Raw genomic sequence first — 19,008 nt, 5'->3', positions numbered from 1 at the left:
ATATATAAAATATAACTATCAGATTCGATTTTGAACGCATTTTTTATTTTTTCTGCTATTGAGTGTGATGCTACACCCAAGAGAATTTTGTGAAATAAAACGACAGTTTTACGTTATACTATTCTCTATACGGAAGCAACCTCTCGTCGTTTCGAGCGCGTCAAAGCAAACAGATATAAGCCGGTTAGACGGAAACGTGCAAGACAGTAATTCGCACGCAACAAAATTATTTTTTATCGTTTTTCTCTCGTCAATCCTCCATTTTTTTTAAACCTTCACTCTTTTAAAGTGGTCCATGACACTGATATACGTCACAAAATTAAAATGGAAACCAACAATTCAGTATGCAGATAAAACGTTGTAACTTTATACGCGTCTTGCGGCTCATTAATAGTAGCTATCATAGTTAAAAGGTTAAATTCTTAAACAGATAGATCATGGTCAACCTTTCGTCAATCTACGTTATTCCCGGATTTGATTAAGAAGTCAAATTCTGCGAATAATATGATATTTATATAGTATACAAGAACATTTCAAATCTTATTACCAATCTTATTACTATTATAATTTAAACTAGAATTTTAAGGAATAATTTCATAGTTTTTAATCTTGTAACTTTATTTTGTCTCAAGTATTTTTAAGAGTTTAACTAACAATTAACAAAAGAAACAAATTCCCAAGAATTACGAATACAAATAAATAAAAAAAAAAACAACCGGCTATTGGGAATTGGCGCTGTTATAATTGCGCTATTATTTCATAAATCATGTATTAAAAAATTATAATATTAGACGTTTCGACTAATCTTTTAGCCATCATCAGTATCGAGTTACAAAAAAAAACGATGATATATAATAATAATTTAACGTATATGTAATATAGTCATGAGATGATAGTCTACTACTCTCTCATGTAATCCGTCTACATCAGTTAGACAGCTGGTGCTAGTTGATTGATCTCACTCAAGCAAACACACGATATTAGTCGCATACATGTCAAGTACGATGCACCAAATGTGTGGTGTCATATAAAAAACAAGTTAAAAAATTGTGTTACAATGTTAAAATGAGCAAGGTATAAAACATGTCTGCTCGTTATTATATTCAGGTTTGAACAAAGTTTAAGTTAAAAAGTTTAACTAAATCATTCTATAAAATAAAGAACCTCGAGTCAAATAACAATATATTAAAAACAATTTCATATATTACAAACGTTTCGACTTAAACACACGAGGCCATTTTCAATGCTAATAAATCAATATAATATTCAACAACCTCGTATTTAAATTGAATATAAAAGTGTGTATATAAAATTGTTTTTAATATATATTGTTATTTGGCTCGAGAGGCTCTATATTTTTATATTGATTTAATCTTGTAAGCTGTTTCTTGATATTTTAATTTAAGGCATTCTGTTTCATCAAACTTCAATTGCATCACTAAATGAGTTGAATAAAATAAAAAAAATACTCATTTAATGAATATCGTAAATAATTATTTTTCCATCTCAAAATACGTAATAATCTCGATATTTAAGTCATGTTGCTGATTAACATTTTTACACTTGAAATACCTGCATATATTTAAGTAGATATATATACATATATGTGAATATATGTGTGATTAATTCTAAGGTAGGAAAGTTCTACTATTTATCTCTTGATTTTTTTATGGTTTCTCTAATATTAAATTACAATGATAAGAGTTTGTTCAATTAAAACAGATGCGGCAATATTTTCGCGATAGCGACACGCCTCTATATAATTGATGACAACATAAACACATGAGAATTATTGTTGACAGTTTTCATCTCTTCATAGTTACATTACAGTGATGCATTATTTATACAAATAATTGTGATAATCCTGTTAAATCCCACGTACACTCTATATAACTCATCACGCGGATTACATGCTTTCGTATAAGTAATAAAAAGAATGATACTTTTTCGCAATATTTTCTTACTTTTAATATAACTCTGCCATGTTATTTATGTAAAAGTAATATAGAAGCTTAATGAAACGCGCTTTCCCTCCCATAAAAGTCCAATCTTGTGGAAAACATAAAAACAATTTTTTACCAGGAAGCGTTCTACATGTAAATTTAAAAGTCATGTCTCGAAAAGAACCAACTTTTAGTTCAATTATTTACTGTTAAATAATTATTGTTCTTAAACGCACAAAAAATTTATGCGTATTTATTACGGTACAAATGCAAATAGAAAATTTTACATATTAAGAAAACAATTTTAAAATTATGATTTATAAAAAAGATGCTTTTCTTGAGTATTTCTTTAAGTCTTATAGTTCTCAACTCTTTAAAGTATAAATTATAAACACTCTACTTTTCATAACGTAATCTTTGAGGAGAAAACTGCATGGAACTTTTTAAATAATTTAAAATTAATATTTTACATTGTACTTTTTGCGCCTACATTTTAAATGAGTTTTCGTATTAAACTGCAATACAAAACACATTACCGTACATATTAAATAAAAGTAATTATTTCAACATTTTTATTGAAGGTTTAATTGTAAGGAAATAATTTTAAATCACGTTCTCTAACTACTGCATGCAGACTACAAAAGTTGTTAATTATGCTTCATCATACACTATTTTCTCCCTTGAATTAATTTACGTCAATATCGTAATAATAAAACCAAAAAATATTAAATGCTACAATATAGTCACAGAATAATTACAAAATACAGTATTCTTTAAAAAATATACAAAAACATAAAACTGTTTGACGCTTAAAATTTTAACAATAATTCTTTCGAAAATCTCGTTGACATCGAATTTCAACATAACTTAAAAAGTTCCAGACTTAAAAATGTGTAAATTAATAAGAATATAAGAAAGTTTATTTACCACTAAACATTGGCATCGTGAGTTCTGGATGTAGTTGAGCCAGTTGACGTGAAAGATACATTTGGCTGCGGCAATAAGTAGTCGACAGAAGGACATCCAATGTGCCACCTCTAATCGTACCGCCAGAAGATATTTCACCTGCGGGATTACTTTGTTGACCAGGCCCGGAAGTCACGGTGGCGGCAGAGCTTGCAAGAGGATCATTATGTCCTGCAACAAAAGATCCGTTTAAAATTATCGAATTATATTACTCAATCAATGAAAAAGTTAATTATCTCATTAATTGCTTGAAAATTCTATTATAAAATAAAGACTCACATTTAATTACAAAAAAATTATGCTATATATAATACTTAATAAAAAAAAGTTTATTTATATTTGACATTTGTTCTTAATAATTAATAATTAATATTATATTTAACGTTAAAAAAAAATACAGAAAAAGATATCTTTTTCATTGATAAACTTCTAAATAATTTCCACTAAAGAAGAATGGATTATTCAAAAATTTATAAGAAATGATTTTATAGACAAAGTTAATTAACAAACTGTAAGTAAAATATGTAACAGAAAATAAAATAATAAATACCTATAAAATTCCTTTGTTTAATTATTATTATCATAATGAATAATATTTAATAGCCCAATAATATTTATTATATACATACGTTAAACGCTTTAAAAGTTTAATAATTATTTTCAGTAATAATTAATCAGTATAGAATATATCATAATATTCTACACTTAACATTTATTTATATTGTATATGATTCCCTGGTGTTACAATAATAATCCTGATCATATAAAAATATATTTCATAAATTATATTTACAACGTATATTTGATTTGTAAAAATGTATATATACCTTTTCATTTGTCAAATTAATTAAATTAATTTTTTTCTATAAAAAAAAACTAAATTTCGTCATGCGTTATAATCTGTTTGCATTTATGAAAGTGTACTTCTTTATTAGACATATGCGTCACAAATAGAATTTAATACATAATATGTCAAAGGATGCACAACGAACAAGTAATTCTTCTTTTACAAGAAAAATGCAATTCATATTCTCTGAAGTACAATTCATATTCTTTGAATTGAAAGAATTCAAATATGTTTATAGTGCGGAACAAATTCAATCTTTCCAACCTCATTGAAATTTAAAAGCTGCGGTAATAAATTTATGATAATAATGTATTATGTGATAATTACAATCAGTTTATGATTATCGATTACAATTTACATTAATATGCGTCGTAGTGTAATAAAAACAAATTCACGTGCTATTTTTGTAAATAAAACATATGTATAAAGAATTTTTAATAGAATAAAATATTATATTATATAATATCAAAAAAGTATCTTTTGTATATAAATATTAACGTTGTTCTCGTAATATAGTTTATAAAAACATCATAATATATAAATGTATGAATTGCAAAAATATGAATTTCTCTCTTGCGATATGATAAATTGACGTGTGCTACGAAGAGGCGGGAATTTGTACATCACTTTGATGCGCAGAAGCCGGAATACGGGATGTACTGAGCTTTATCAGGAATGGATGCGTCGGGCACCCGGCAGAAATAGTTGAGACGGCACTCGAATATATTCTCCAAAAGCATTACAGTATGTTGGAAACCAAGTGCATCTAATATCAAATTCAAATTATTCTCATAATTATGTACATTCGTAATTTGTTGCTTCTTATTTAAAATTTTAAAAAAGTGAAACATGTTGCCACTATTAATGTGATTGATACTGAAGTGCTCGATTTACTGAGATCTAATTAATCTACGTTTGTTGACAAATCGCGTTGACATATTAAAATCAAGTATCACACGACTATCTTAAACGAGAAACTCATTAAAGAATTTCAAAGAGAAGCTGACGAAAGGCACGTCGTATCTAACGTCGGCACTGCACATGTTGTGCCAACTAAAAGTGTCGGGAAGACGCATCATATATTTACAAAACGTTTAAAACATTAGTGTGTGAGATGTATATGAATTGAAACATTCAAGTGTTGTAAGACCGCGGTTAAAAGAAGCTCTCGGCAAAGTCACAAAATCGTCTATAGAATCCGGATGGACCAATAAATGACTTGCGTTTGCACGTTTCATAAGTAAAACATGTTGCTCCATTTATTAAAACTCAATAAACGGGTATGTATATTAATTAATATTCAAAAATTATGTTTAGCGAGTTTTTTATAATTTTAAAATTAAGATAAGAAAGAACTAAAAACTACTTATATTTATGAAAAGGTATAAAATATAAAAGAAGAACAGAGAAATACTAATTCCTTTCCTCTCTTAAAAATTTTTACGTCATTTTAATATCGTCGCGTCTCATATATTTTTATATTTTTCTTTTTCTATAATTATTTGGGGATGAGAGAAAGACAGTATATTAACACTTTATAAAGGGATTTGTTTGTATTATAAAAATCGAAAAATGTTATAAAGTTTTGACCATAAGCACAAAATACCTCCATAAATTAACATAAACGTTCTTATATTTAACAAAAAAGTAAATTAAAAAACAATTTTAAAAAATAAAAAATATAGGTATTCCTCGATTTACAACGGGATCTGAGATTTCAATCTAATTGTAAGTCAAATTTTCGATTTACGATCGATTCAACTTACAATTAGATTGAAATCTCGGACTATTGTGGACATAAATAATTACAAGATTATATAAAAAAGTAAATTAATGCCCCCCCCCCCTTTTTATCAACGTAGATTAACTTTAATTTTGATTTAACACTTGTTCTTCATCTTTTTTTAATTCTTAATGCATACTGGTTGTAAATCAGAAAATACGTAAGTCAAAACAGTTGTAAGCAGAGGATACCTATATTTATTTTATTATATTATATTATCTCGTTTGACTTTTATTACCGCCTTTTCCTAGAAAATTTAATTGAGGTTGCTTTATTTTATATTTATGGCCAAGGCTTTACTATATCAAAGTGATATATATCTTATTTTTATCAATTTATATCACTTTTCAACTGCAACGGTTCAATTACTATTTATTAAAAACATCATAGAATTTGATCAAAAATTATATATAAACGAGCAAGAGAAAAATATAAAACTTTTTGATTCGCCAATAGTTTCAAATGTATATATTCTAAAGTATAAATATACAACTCTGTCACATTACTAAAGATAGAAAATATTGTATCAAAAAAATTCTCTCGTAATTATATATATAATTATTTACATTTAGAAAATGACCGCGTTAGATCGTTCACATTATTTAAAAAAAAAAAAGCATTCACCGATATTGCAAACTGTGTCGGATTTTTCGCAACAAGATTTTTTTTATCTTTTTTATACAATAGCGTTGAAAAGATAAGAATTTTTTCTGTGCAGTTATCATCATGTTATAAGATAGTTTCCAAGTTTATATAATAAAGTAAACGTCAATGAGAAAGAATCGTATATCAAAGAAACGTTACTGAATAATTTGTACTCTGTTTCAATAAAACAATAAAATTTTAAGCAATATTATGTAGATATGACGCACTTATTTAACATAATTTGAACCAATATTTGCGCAATAATGATTCGTTAACGTATCTGTTGCGCAAAGGATTTCCTGCGCGCGATAAGCGTCGTTTTCCCGTAATTTTTATTGTTTAGTAAACATAAAGACTTCTCTGCATCTCATGATACGTGATAAGAATGCACCAAATAATCGTACTAAATCAAGCGACAATAAAATAACTCAGAAACGTATGAAAATATTATTCGGCACTTTCCGTTCTCTTATATTGACATTTATTTTAAAACATATAATTCTACTAAAATCTGTTTAAAAGTAGTTAAATTAAAAATACTTAATGTTAATTAAAGAAATAAAGAGTTCTGCAATTTCTTTCAAATATGACAACATGATTAACAAAAAAAATCTGATTTTTCACGTTAAATTGTATCTTCATAGTTACTCGGCTCTCTAAATTTCAAGCAACCGAATTTGAAGTGGTGATTTTGTTTCTAAATTCAATCCTCATGTGTCAATGGTCTAAAATTCTAGAGGCAACGTGTGAGGTTTTGTAATATCCTCTCTCTCTCTCTCTCTCCTCTCTCTCTCTCTCTCTCTCTCTCTCTCTCTTGCTCTTTTTCATCTTCTATATAGAACACACTAATACTTTTCAGGTCATCGTGCATGACGCAAGTTGTTATGTTGTCTACACCCGGCGTGATTGTACCGCTTTTCGCTTTTTTTTTCATTGATGACTTGGCGATTTGATGATTTAAGATCAACATAAAGATGATTACTGAAAGTAATAGTACAATAGTAAACGGATTCTATTGTGAAATCAACAATTTTTTCGAGGATATCCAACGGTATTATACGCCAATTCTCGTGTTCCTGGGTCTGCTGGGTAACTGTATGTCCGTTTTAGTATTCTTTGGTACAAAACTACGTTATTCCTCGTCCAGTATTTATTTGGGAGCGCTAGCAATAAGCGACAGCGGCTTCTTATTGACAGTCTTCGTGTCCTGGCTAAAAATGGTGCACGTGGATCTATTCAATCGGCAGGGCTTCTGTCAGTTTTTTGTCTATCTTGCAACTCTCAGTAGCTTTCTTAGCGTATGGTTCGTGGTAGCCTTCACCGTTGAGCGATATGTAGCAGTCAGATGGCCGCTTCGTCGTCAGTTCTGGTGCACAGTAGCCCGAGCGAAGATGATAGTGATAGGATTTACGACATTTGCGGTTCTCCTGACCAGCCCAGTGGTCGTGTTCTCCAAAATCTCTGAAAACTCGACCAACTGTGGCCATTTCGACAAAGAATGGAAATCTTGGGCAATCCCCTACAATATTACAGATACTGTTGTGACATTCGCCGTGCCCTTAACCATGATAGTAATCTTCAATACATTGATAGCACGCAACATCTACAAACTCGATCATATCCGAAGAACATTGACCATAGAATCCGATGTTTCCAATGAGAGAGCTCATATTCCACGGGACAGAATGCCGCAGACTAAAGTCACGAAAATGCTTCTGCTCGTTTCGAGTGCGTTCTTTTGCCTCAATATGCCTGCGTTCGTCTTCAGATTGATTGCTGTCGTTGGTGTATGTATTGATATTTAATGTTAAAGTCAAATTTACAAAAATTTTGTTCTAAAAGAAAATGGACAATAATTGTTAAATTTTTTCTAAAATTCATAAATTGTTTAATAATGTTCGATGTTTTATATTTGCACTGTACAGTACTTTTGCAAAATTAGATGTTTGCATGATTAAAAGCCTATATACTGTAGTTTATATTATTCCCTATTGTTAATTCGTAATATTATTGATTCGTGGTATTACTGTTTATATATAAATAAATTTTGACCGTTATATATTACAGAGATTATATATTATACTTAATAATTATTATATGTATATGTAAATTCAGGATAATAAAGTTCAAGATAATAATAGATCGGTGATGTGGCTAATTTTGGGACAAAAAATGAGCCAATTATTATTCGATACAAGTTTCGGAATAAACTTCATTCTTTACTGCGCGAGCGGGCAGAATTTTCGCAGAGAGATAGTTTACATGTGTACGAAGCGTTCAAGCGCTAAAAGAAATGGAACTCTCGTGCAGATGACAAATCATGGAAAACAGTGTAATAGACACTTAATTACCCGATTATAATGAGGTAATATAATACGACAAAATATATGTATGCGAATAATATTGCATTGATTAAAAAATTTGTTTATCTCCAATTAAATTAATAAATAAAAAAAAACACAAATTTAATCAATGTGATAAAATTTTCTTTTATAATTTCAGAATTCACGCATAGGTATAGTTCAATAAAACGGTTGCACTTTATTGACAATGCACAAAAAAAAATTTTCAAGAGACGCAAAAATTCCCAGTGGAAGATTTATGATATCAGCATAGCAGTTTAAAATAATCAAGTAAATATGTGTTAGAAGAAGACAATCAGAAAATAATGCATCAATATTATAGTGCAGAGATAAAGACGTGAATTATAAGCTTACCAGCTTCGAGTTCCGTAGCTGGAAGCGGGCCTACGTTTCCGAAGAAGCGTTGATCCAACAGTTGAAGAAGTTGAAGCGCTGCATCGTGGACGGATGCGCGGGGACATCCCGTATTCATTAATGTTACATTGATGACACTCGTGTAATGATCGCAAGGATACTCCCTGAACAAAAGAAAAGCATAAACGTATTGACAATTGTTGTACTGCTTATTAGTTTTGTTATTCTATCGCAATTACATATGCGGTCCTATCGAGAAGTATGTGTCTGATATCTTTTACTCGTTGTATGTACATATAGTATTTTCTCCTACTACTCTCCTAATAAACGTTTTTATATAAAATATTCATTCTATATCTTTTAATTCGTACGTACCTGGCACTGAAAATCGTCGCCAATGCGAGAAAACAGCCATCGGCCACTTGCGGTGCGCCAGTATAACATCGATCAACCACCCAGTCCAAAAGCGTACCAATATCGGGATTTCCTTCGAGCAGTAACACAACGGTTTCGCGTGCAAGCGTATAAATCTGAAACAAGAAATATGATATACAGAGAGAATGTACAAAATAAAATACTTTAATATACTCAATGTATTATGGAATATTAACTACAATTTTGCATGTAATTTTGAATTATAACGTGCTAATAACATGCACGCGTTACAAATGAAATTTTATACAAAACAATTTATAAAGCTTACTTTTTCGTCTTTACTGGCCAGTAGCAAATCTAGCCATTGATATAAAATCGCACCCTCTTCTGAAAGCGACTGCGGATTAAAGCATGATCCACAACAGAGTAAACCACTCATAGCTTGCAAGGCTGAGAGTTGCAATTCCGTGCAAGACTTTTCCTCTTCTTGCAAGGATGACGTGCTCGTAAGCGGCCTACCGTAAACACCAGCCCAGCTAGCAAAGAGCATGAATAAATTTCTTCTTAAATCCCTCTTTAACAAAGTGTAGCATGTCTCCACTAGAAAAATAAGAAAAAAAAGATTAATAAATCTCTTAATAAGGCGTTACTCATATTTCGCAATTATCGAAATTATCCGAATAAAATCGCTTACATGAAAAACTCTTTATCATTTTTCTGATAAAGTTGCAGAAATGTAACTTGATGTCTCGTACAGCGGGTGCTTCCTTGTCGGTCTCATTTTCTAGATAGATGCGCGCACCGTCTATGTACTCGACGAATGTCGGATGTAAAGATTGCGTCTCACGATCTAATACCGCTGAACTGAAAAAAAGATGATATTCGTAAATCCAGTTTGTTCAGTAAGAAAATAAAGAAAAAGGTGCAAATAAATCAACTAACCAGATACCGAATGTTCCGTACTCAGCAATTAATTCCAATACTCTTACTAACTGCAGTCTCAAAGCATCGCGTCTTCTTCGTCGTCTCATATTCTCCTGCTTCCGATCGACAGCTTCCCGAATGTAAGGTACCAGTTCCTCCATCAAGTCTCTATATCAAAGAAATAATCTCTTTACAATTTAATCTATCTTTCGTTATTTCTTTTCAGATGGTAACGTACTTACTTTAGAGCATCGGCGTTTACTTTCCCAATCGCCTGCACCGCGGCATCTCTGACGTCGACGGCTTCGCATCTTAGCAAAGGCACAGTTAGCTTATACAAAGCCGCGGGACTTGCATTTGTGCCCGGTGACTTGTTATCGCCGCGTTCCGCGGATAGACTGTCGGGCGAGGAGCTGTGGAAACGAGACTATTGCATCTCACTATTTTTCGATCACAGGTATGTTACTGAAGCTCGTAAATTAATAACTGTGCGCTTTAGAATATTCGGTCGCAATTTAATCTCCGGAAAAAGAAGCGATCGGGAACGGTCGTCAGGCTAGGTAAGGATGGTATACGCAAGTACGCGCAAAAAAAAAAACTTGTTAGGACTTAGAAAATTCGAGCACGAAGCTGAAATTCAGTGGAAAGAAGGGGATATACTAAACTGTGCTACGTTAAGAGAGTAAGAAGAGATAAAGATTTAATAGTTATAAAAGATACGAAGTGCGAATTACCAACGACCGTTTAAATCCCGGGTGACATCGAAGGAAGCATGGTCGTTTTGTTCGCGATTGTTAATCTCAGGCTCACCTGGTACGCTTGTGTCGGGTGTAGATGCCGGAAATGGACGGAACAGAGAACCGACCCGGCAGGGTCTGCGCCCCGCCGAGATTCTCCAGGCTCTGACTCAACTCCTTACTCATGCACAACACACCAAACTCCACCGTATGCTGACCACTAGAGTATGCAATACAGTGTACCACCAATGCTCCTTGTATCAGACATTATTTACTGCTCAGAGAGCTACTACTCTAATATCCAGAAAGAGATAGAACGATAGAGAGAAGATGTACATGTATGAGACACAGTACGATAGGAGATAGCATGCGAGAGGTAATATGTTGCGGAAAATAAAGCGAAGTATGTATATGCATAGAAGAAAGGACAGAGCAAGTATGGATTCCGCTCCCGAATGCAAAGCGCGAATTTGGTACGAATTGGTGCCAGTCTAGTCGACTGAAGAATTTCCATTGCTAGATGTGCGCAACATCAGATAGAGAATAACGTGTAAATATATAAAATATTAGATATCTTGGTGTTTATATAATATAATGTAAAACATTATAACATTATAATTCTATAACTGTGCTTGTGTAGAATTAACACTTAAAAACAATTTTATAATTATGTAAAATATTTATAATAATCGCTGATGAAATTGATATTTCATGAAATAGATAAAATAAACGTTTCTATGCGAAAAATAGTGGACATTAACAAGCATGACCCAACACCAATCGATACCGTTGATATTATTGATTTTATTTAATGATTCACTTTTCATATAGACGCTTAAAGCTCTAATATATTATTCTGCTAAACATGTGAGCTTTTAATTATTCAACATTTTATCGAAATATTCCATTAAACTAAAAGTATCGTGTGCATACATTCTCTCGATGCAGATATTTAAACGAGGCATTTTACTCATTCAAATAAACTGTTTCAGTTACATCTACAGCGAGCATAGCGATGCACTCGATTGTAAATACTTTATTGAGTGATATATATTAAGCATGAATATTGTATTAAAAGTTAAAACTATCGAAAATATTAAATAATATACAATAGGATGAAATAATATGATATCTCTGAACTGCTGCTATAATATGACTATATAATGTGACTAGCTTACCTAAGACTGAGATCCGGACTGGCGCAACGAACAACTGGATTCGGCACTGGTGGCACGACTCTGTATCCAAAGGTCAGATAATTTTTCCAAATATGCATATAGACATCCCTCTCATTTACTGGTTTTCTCACTGTTGTCGAACTCCGCAATAACGAAGCTCGATTATCATTTACCGGCCTGTATAAAAATACAGAACTTTAATTACTTCAAAACTTTCAATATAACTAATATGCAAACTGGTTACAGAGATTTAATCTTACGTGGGATCCACAACTGAAAACAAAGAGTTTATGCGAGTGAAAACAATGGGCCAAGAATGAGCGACGGCGTTTGGACATAGCGTAAGTACTCTGTCCTTTTCCAGGAAAGCAAATAGACAGCTAGCCCATGGATCGGCTCCATTTAGATTAAGCGAGGAAGAACTCTTAGTACTGTTTTCATCGTGAAAACCTGCAATGTGAAATATAAATAAATATAATATAAACTTACATATAAAAAGTATAAATTTAATATTACCAGCTGTCCAAACACAACTACTTCTATCAGCTATCCATTGTAAATCTACATTAGAAGTAGACGCAGCAGCTGCTTTCTCAGCTGGAGGTAATATAGGATAACATTTTTCCAAGACAGCGGGACAGCAAGCATCAATTACATCAATGACTGGTTGATCATCTTCAGGTCCTCCTAAAAAGATGTATATAAAATGTACATTGTGATGCAACAAACTATACACAATACGTATAAATATAATTACCCAAAGTCTTCAGCAAAAGTTTAATCTCCCGAAGTATATGAACAGCCAATCGTCGAGGATAAAGACGACAATTGCAGAGCATAACTAAAGCAAATCCTTCTACTAGATAGAATATATTCGACACAGGTTCTACTTTCTGTAAACAAGAAATAAAATTTACAATTGCATTCTACGTATTGCAATTTCCAAAATAATAGAAATTAATGCAAACCTGGCCTGCTTCACATTTCTTAATGCTAACATCTACTCGTATATTCACCCGTGTAGTATCTACTACTGATTGCTCCTTAGCTCTTATACTAGGACTCGTCAGGGCATTCTTCCAACTGGTCAACAATTGCAACAACATTCTCAAACCATTATCGATAAGCTGCGGAAACGTATCTTGCACATCCCTTGCTAGGAATTGCGTGAACCCAAGCACGACATCCTGTCGCCAATCGGGAAAATCTAATACTAGAGTCTGTAAGCTTTGATATGCTAATGCACGGAGTTCTTCATCCATGTGTACTGTCAAACGTGCCAGTAAATCGACCAACTCTGCACCGGTCATTCCATCAGGAATCAGTCGTGGAACAGCAGCAACGCAAGTTCGGAAGAGATCTATTCGTGGTTTACGTTCTCCAGTGATCATCTCGTCTGGCTCCTTGTTCATATTTTGGGTACTGGTCATCATGAGAGGTCTGCCATAATGAACGTCTAACGCGCGCAAAATATCCACAAACACTCGACGTACGTGCGGAAAATATGAGGACATTCCTATACTTCGTGCAGTATCCTCTGTTAGCATCTAAAAAACATATTCATAAAAATGTTTCATTCAATAAAACACACATACATTAAGAAATATATACATATAAATATATTATATATACTTTATTTAAGTATGTTTTTTTGACACGCATGGTGTTTCCACTTGGCAAAACACCCATAGTACGTGGCATAGGTGGTTCCCCTTCCTTCTGTTGTAAGCTGTCGGCTACAACGAGAAATGCTCGGAGGCCGATACTCATGCGTTCGGGAGTTAAAATTATCTTTACTGGTCGACCGACAGACAATAAGTCAAATACTATCTCACGCATTGCAAAGTCCAGTCTCTCTTGCGCAATAAATTGAATAATCTTTACAAATATATTCAGCGGAGTGTCCCGCGGCACTACCGCTTTCGATCCCTTGGGAAACAAAGAATTCACTATGCTTTGAAGTCTGCTTTGCGTAGCCGAATTGCTCTCACACTTGATTCGTATCATGTAAACCCAGAGTAAACGATATAAGGCCTCTGTAATATAATAGATACAATAAAAAAGGTACATAATTCGTTTCTCATCAAATTTTCTTTTAAAAAAATATCATGTATATAAAATTTGTACTTTCGTACCTAACGCAACTCGACACATTTTTGGATCGCGATTCTTCAAGTGAGATAGACACATAGCTAAAAAGTAATGCCAGTTTTGTAAAAAAAATGTTTTCTGGCTAACGCAAAGCAAGCAGGTTACTAATGGAAAAAGCGCCAATCTGTGTTTAGACTTTGTACACATATCCAATGTTGTTGAATAGAGCATTTCCACAAAATTTTTCAGACATGGTACATTCACTTCGTTTTTTACAGCCTAGAAAAATACAAATAATGACATTATGTTTAATGGTGCATTAATTATAATTTAAGTCTAAAACACTCACAGCGGCAACAGGGACGAGTATTTCAACAAAAAGACCAGCTAAAGCGTGTTTAACATCTTTATCTTTTACTTCTAAGAAATACTGTGCGCACTCCTGCATAAATTGAAATGATGCCTCAAATTCTTCTATTGGTACCATCTGAAAATTCATGTAACACACATTAGTTAAAAGAAAAAGAATATTTTTAAAAAATTATTTATTTTAAAAAACATAATGCAAATTTAAAATAATACTAAATATTATATTATTTAGATGTGATAATTACTTTAACTCGGAAAAATTTCATTCCCATTAATAAGGAAATAATACTCTGTGTAGTATGAGGACCTGGCTCTTTAGCTCGCAATTCTTTTAATTCTACCATAAAACGTTTTCTCACTGACATAAATCTGGATTGCGCCAAAACTCCTATCACTTCAGCATAGAGATCAGCAATAATGTGAATGTTAGCTGCATTTGGCTCGTTTTGTATGCTAAAAAGATATGTAAATATTAAGTATTGTGTGAGTTGTGTGTTTATTTTTATTGCAATGTAATAGCTCTTACCCTTCTCTGTATTTAAAATGTTTAAAAGCAATATTTTCTATGTATGTTACTAAATCCTCATGTCCGGGATGAAATGGTAATTGACGTAAAACTTCGATCAACATTAAACAAAATATAAATTCGACAGCAAGATCTCTACGCTCTTGCAAGAGATCTGCCTCGCTTCTTTCCACTGTTTCTACACTTCCTGATACTATTGTATACATAATACTGAAATGATACATTCATTATCATAAATGTTTACAAAATAAACCAATTTATTATCTTGTTACCTTTTTCCTTTTTGATCTTCTTTTCCAGGAGCAGGTTTTTTCTGATCACCACCCTGATCAATAAGCTGACGTTCATACCAATTAAAAAGGGCTTTCAATATTGATGGTAAACAATGTTCGGCGACAGAACCAAAAGCCGATAACAGTTGATCAAATTGTGGATCTTCTCCTCTTTGTAAAACTTTCGATAATTGTTTTTCCTGAAAATAATATATTCAAACAAGATTGTCGCAACAATAATTGTTTCAATAATTGCTTACATGTTCCGTCATAACAGCCTCCATCTTTTTTTCAGCTTGTAAAGTGAATTCTGCGAACAGAATGCGCATCACATACTCTCCCGGTCTTAAATCCATATCTCCTATTTGTTGTGGCTTCACTGTCTCTTTTTGAGCACCCCAAGGCAACACCACAGTTATCGCGCTGACTCTACTTGAACTTGATTCTTAAAAGTAATACAAATATAAATATTTATACATGTACACATGTATTTTAATATTATCACTCGAATTTTGCAAACTTACCATTGCCAGACACGGAAGTGCTGGCAGTATAAATACTGACAGCATCACTGCTCTCTCCCTGCGTAGCTCCATGAACTGTAAGAAGCTCTTGCATAGGTTCAAGAACAGTTTGTGATGTTGATTCCACTGCTCCCTCATGTAATAATCCTTCGCTATGTGTTGCCCTTGGTTCTAAGGCTTCTGCACACACAAAAACACAACAAAAACTTGTGATTCCTATCTACTAGAAATATATTTCTATTGAAATTAATAAAACTTGTTCATATAATGTTAAGCTGTTTTGGTATACTGTGATACATAAAAAATATATAAAATGTTCTTAATTTTTACTGTCAATATAAATCTTATTATGCTATTAAACATTTTATCTAATTATATATCTATTTATTAAATAATCTGATAATCTAAAAATCTATGTTTATTGTTGAATAACATGATATAATAAGACATAATAGAAGAGACTGAAAAATGAAGCCTTACTGTCACATATAATAACAGATATCTATAACGAATGCTAACTCAATTATATCAGACTTGGCGTTTAATTTTACATAGTTATACGCTAGCTACACAAGTCATTAATAAATCGACTTACCTGCCTGGGGCTCATTTCCCGTGTTTGGTTGAGTCTCTGCACCTGCAATAGGAATACAAACTCATTAGTATTTATATTTATATAAATAGTATTGTTCCTAAATTTATTACAGCATAAACATTGAATAACCAACCTTCAGTCATGTTGCTGATTTTTGCCTCCTCCTTAGGCAACATTTATCTGGATATCATTATGATGCAATTACGTCTACAACAATTATACCATTTGTCATAAGAGGATTTGAGAAAACATCACAAAGCAGAAATCTACTATTTATCATACAAACAGAACAGAAATAGATTCTGTACTACCATCATTGAATTACCGATATTTTCAACGTAAACAGAATATGCTTTATCTAACGGATAAACGCGTACATGTATGTATATGTAAATATATACGTGTGTGTTCAGTTAATCAAATAAATTGAACGGTGGAGATTCCTAATTAGAGTGATGGTTTGTAGACCGTGTAACGTGACGTTTAAATACGAATGTCCGATTAGAGAGATAACGCGCTGTGCAAAGTACATCCGGGATAATTACGCAGGTCGGTCGTTCAATTAAAATTGCACGGCGATGAAGACACGGAGCCGCGTACCCGGGTCGGTGGCACACATCGGCGAAGCTCAAAGAATGCTCACTGTCACTGTACTGTCAGTCGATCGCTCCGGACGTCTCGTCGACCTCACGTCCACGAAGACGGAAATCCGTCGTGAAAGAAGCGATTCAGCACATCGCTTGGATATTCCGGCTCAATCCTGGCGCGTATCTCCGCGTATCAACTCCACCTCTCGCTCCTCTCGTCCTGTCACAAAGTTTATACGATGTCTTTTTTCTTTTGCTTCTTTTTTTGCTTTAATTCCCTCGTTCGCTGACCGCCTGTCTATTACTGTTCTACCACTAGATAGCGTTGAATCCGCCTCGCAGGTTCTGGCGCTGTCGAATGTACCAACAGAGCTTCTCGCGCCTCGACGATTCGAATAGTCGGGAAACCGAGCCACTCGCTATGAATTAGTTAATTAACACTGACTCTCGGAGCATAAAAACGAAGGACGAGCTTTTCTGTAAAAAATTCTTGACATTAAAATGCACTTGCATTAATATATTGACTCGATGTGTTACTTGGAAGTTCTGCTAAAGCTACTTTTTTCGTTACGCAAATGTCGATCATATGTATTATACCTATAAAATTTATATACATATGATAATTATTCTTCACAGTTACTTGTGAAATTTATTATATTGTAATAAATAAGAGTTTCGAGTATAATATCTAATAAATGATTTAGTAAAGAGAGCGCGCTGCTAAAAATGGTACCAAACGCTGGCACATCACGTTTATTTTTATGCGGATTTATTTTTATAATGAAGATGCACGTGAATAAGACCGAATAACGCTGTTTCCCGCAAAGAGAGAGAATCTTGGGATACGAGCTTCCTATTGTATGTACTTTCTATACACATAAAGGAGTAAATAAATATATCCACACTATATACCACGTGGTCAACCACGGAAGTTTATCGTAGAATCTCTATATACTCCAACATTATATAAAGGATCGTTGCATTTATGTATTATTCTATTTAGACATCGTGCATATATACATTCCAATTATCAGGGACAGCCAAAAAGTCGATCGCAACCTGCAACTGTCCATCTAACGGCAATAGTGAATCAATCTCTACAAATCTGGTCTCACATCTTAAATCCGTCCTAATCGTGAATTCCACGTTTTAATACTGTAGCAAATCAATTGATACAAAATGACGACAAATAACGTTAGTTTATTTGCTAGGATTTGATAGCAAAGGCAAAATCAGCTTGTCATAATATAAAATTGCTAACAATAATTTTTGAGATATTAATTAAGAAAGTTAATTAATTATTATTTAACTCTAATAAATAATTAATTTTAATTTAATTCGTGATCTGTGTAGCTTATGTAACAAAGAAATAGTCATTTTGATCACGTGACTTCAATAAATCACGAAATATCGTACAAGTGTTCATGGATGATTGTTTTAAAAAAGCAACGGTCGCCCCCGATTACATATCGAAGTTCACGATGACGACGATCGTTTTTCTTTTTTTATTTTTTCTCATCTCTCATATTGCGTTACTCAAATGTCGAAACTTTGTGATAGCATGCGATCCGTGCGTCCGATAAAATAAGAAAATATGAGCCACGCGGGAACTTTTCTCAGGTGTCTCAAAAATGTACATCAGGAAATCGCTCAAAGCGGTTACGCAGTCGCAGGTGTCGATTTAACGTCAAGGTCGAAACTGAATCCAATATGTGATATATTCGAGTCCCCGGGTTCGATCTCCGCGACGAGTCTGAGTTGTAGATAACGCCAGCGTATTTCTATTCCAAATAGAACATAGTAGTCATAGTAATAATATACATATTATAAAGGCATCATCATGACCTTATTTGTCACTTATAAAGTTTATTTTTAAATATCAAATGATATGTTATGATTGACATCCTATGATATCATTATGACTTTATC

The 19,008-nt window shown here is 32.8% G+C and overlaps 1 protein-coding gene and 1 pseudogene across 1 annotated transcript in view; one reads left to right on the top strand and one right to left on the bottom strand.

Annotated features, from left to right (window-relative positions):
• fry (microtubule binding protein furry) overlaps positions 1-17,528 on the bottom strand; it is a 31,809-nt gene extending 14,281 nt beyond the window's left edge. Inside the window, exons 1-24 of the mRNA XM_018537116.1 lie at positions 17,136-17,528; positions 16,626-16,699; positions 16,493-16,534; positions 15,898-16,077; positions 15,634-15,818; positions 15,374-15,573; positions 15,102-15,311; positions 14,821-15,028; positions 14,556-14,693; positions 14,251-14,485; positions 13,748-14,151; positions 13,084-13,662; positions 12,873-13,008; positions 12,632-12,802; positions 12,376-12,565; positions 12,116-12,292; positions 11,011-11,157; positions 10,443-10,613; positions 10,219-10,368; positions 9,971-10,140; positions 9,605-9,876; positions 9,277-9,431; positions 8,902-9,065; positions 2,871-3,080 (exon numbers count right to left, since the gene is read on the bottom strand). Coding sequence (XP_018392618.1) covers positions 2,871-3,080; positions 8,902-9,065; positions 9,277-9,431; positions 9,605-9,876; positions 9,971-10,140; positions 10,219-10,368; positions 10,443-10,613; positions 11,011-11,157; positions 12,116-12,292; positions 12,376-12,565; positions 12,632-12,802; positions 12,873-13,008; positions 13,084-13,662; positions 13,748-14,151; positions 14,251-14,485; positions 14,556-14,693; positions 14,821-15,028; positions 15,102-15,311; positions 15,374-15,573; positions 15,634-15,818; positions 15,898-16,077; positions 16,493-16,534; positions 16,626-16,668 — 4,537 coding nt within the window. The 5' untranslated portion in view covers positions 16,669-16,699; positions 17,136-17,528. The remainder of the gene's footprint in view (positions 1-2,870; positions 3,081-8,901; positions 9,066-9,276; positions 9,432-9,604; positions 9,877-9,970; positions 10,141-10,218; positions 10,369-10,442; positions 10,614-11,010; positions 11,158-12,115; positions 12,293-12,375; positions 12,566-12,631; positions 12,803-12,872; positions 13,009-13,083; positions 13,663-13,747; positions 14,152-14,250; positions 14,486-14,555; positions 14,694-14,820; positions 15,029-15,101; positions 15,312-15,373; positions 15,574-15,633; positions 15,819-15,897; positions 16,078-16,492; positions 16,535-16,625; positions 16,700-17,135) is intronic.
• LOC108771752 (thyrotropin-releasing hormone receptor-like) lies at positions 7,159-8,846 on the top strand (annotated as a pseudogene).
• Positions 17,529-19,008: the final 1,480 nt, after the last annotated feature.

Source organism: Cyphomyrmex costatus, unplaced genomic scaffold (genome assembly GCF_001594065.2).
Source record: "Cyphomyrmex costatus isolate MS0001 unplaced genomic scaffold, Ccosl1.0 scaffold164, whole genome shotgun sequence".
NCBI lineage: Eukaryota > Metazoa > Arthropoda > Insecta > Hymenoptera > Formicidae > Cyphomyrmex > Cyphomyrmex costatus.
The sequence above is the reverse complement of the archived record's forward strand: the minus strand, read 5'-3'. Positions and strand labels throughout refer to the sequence as shown.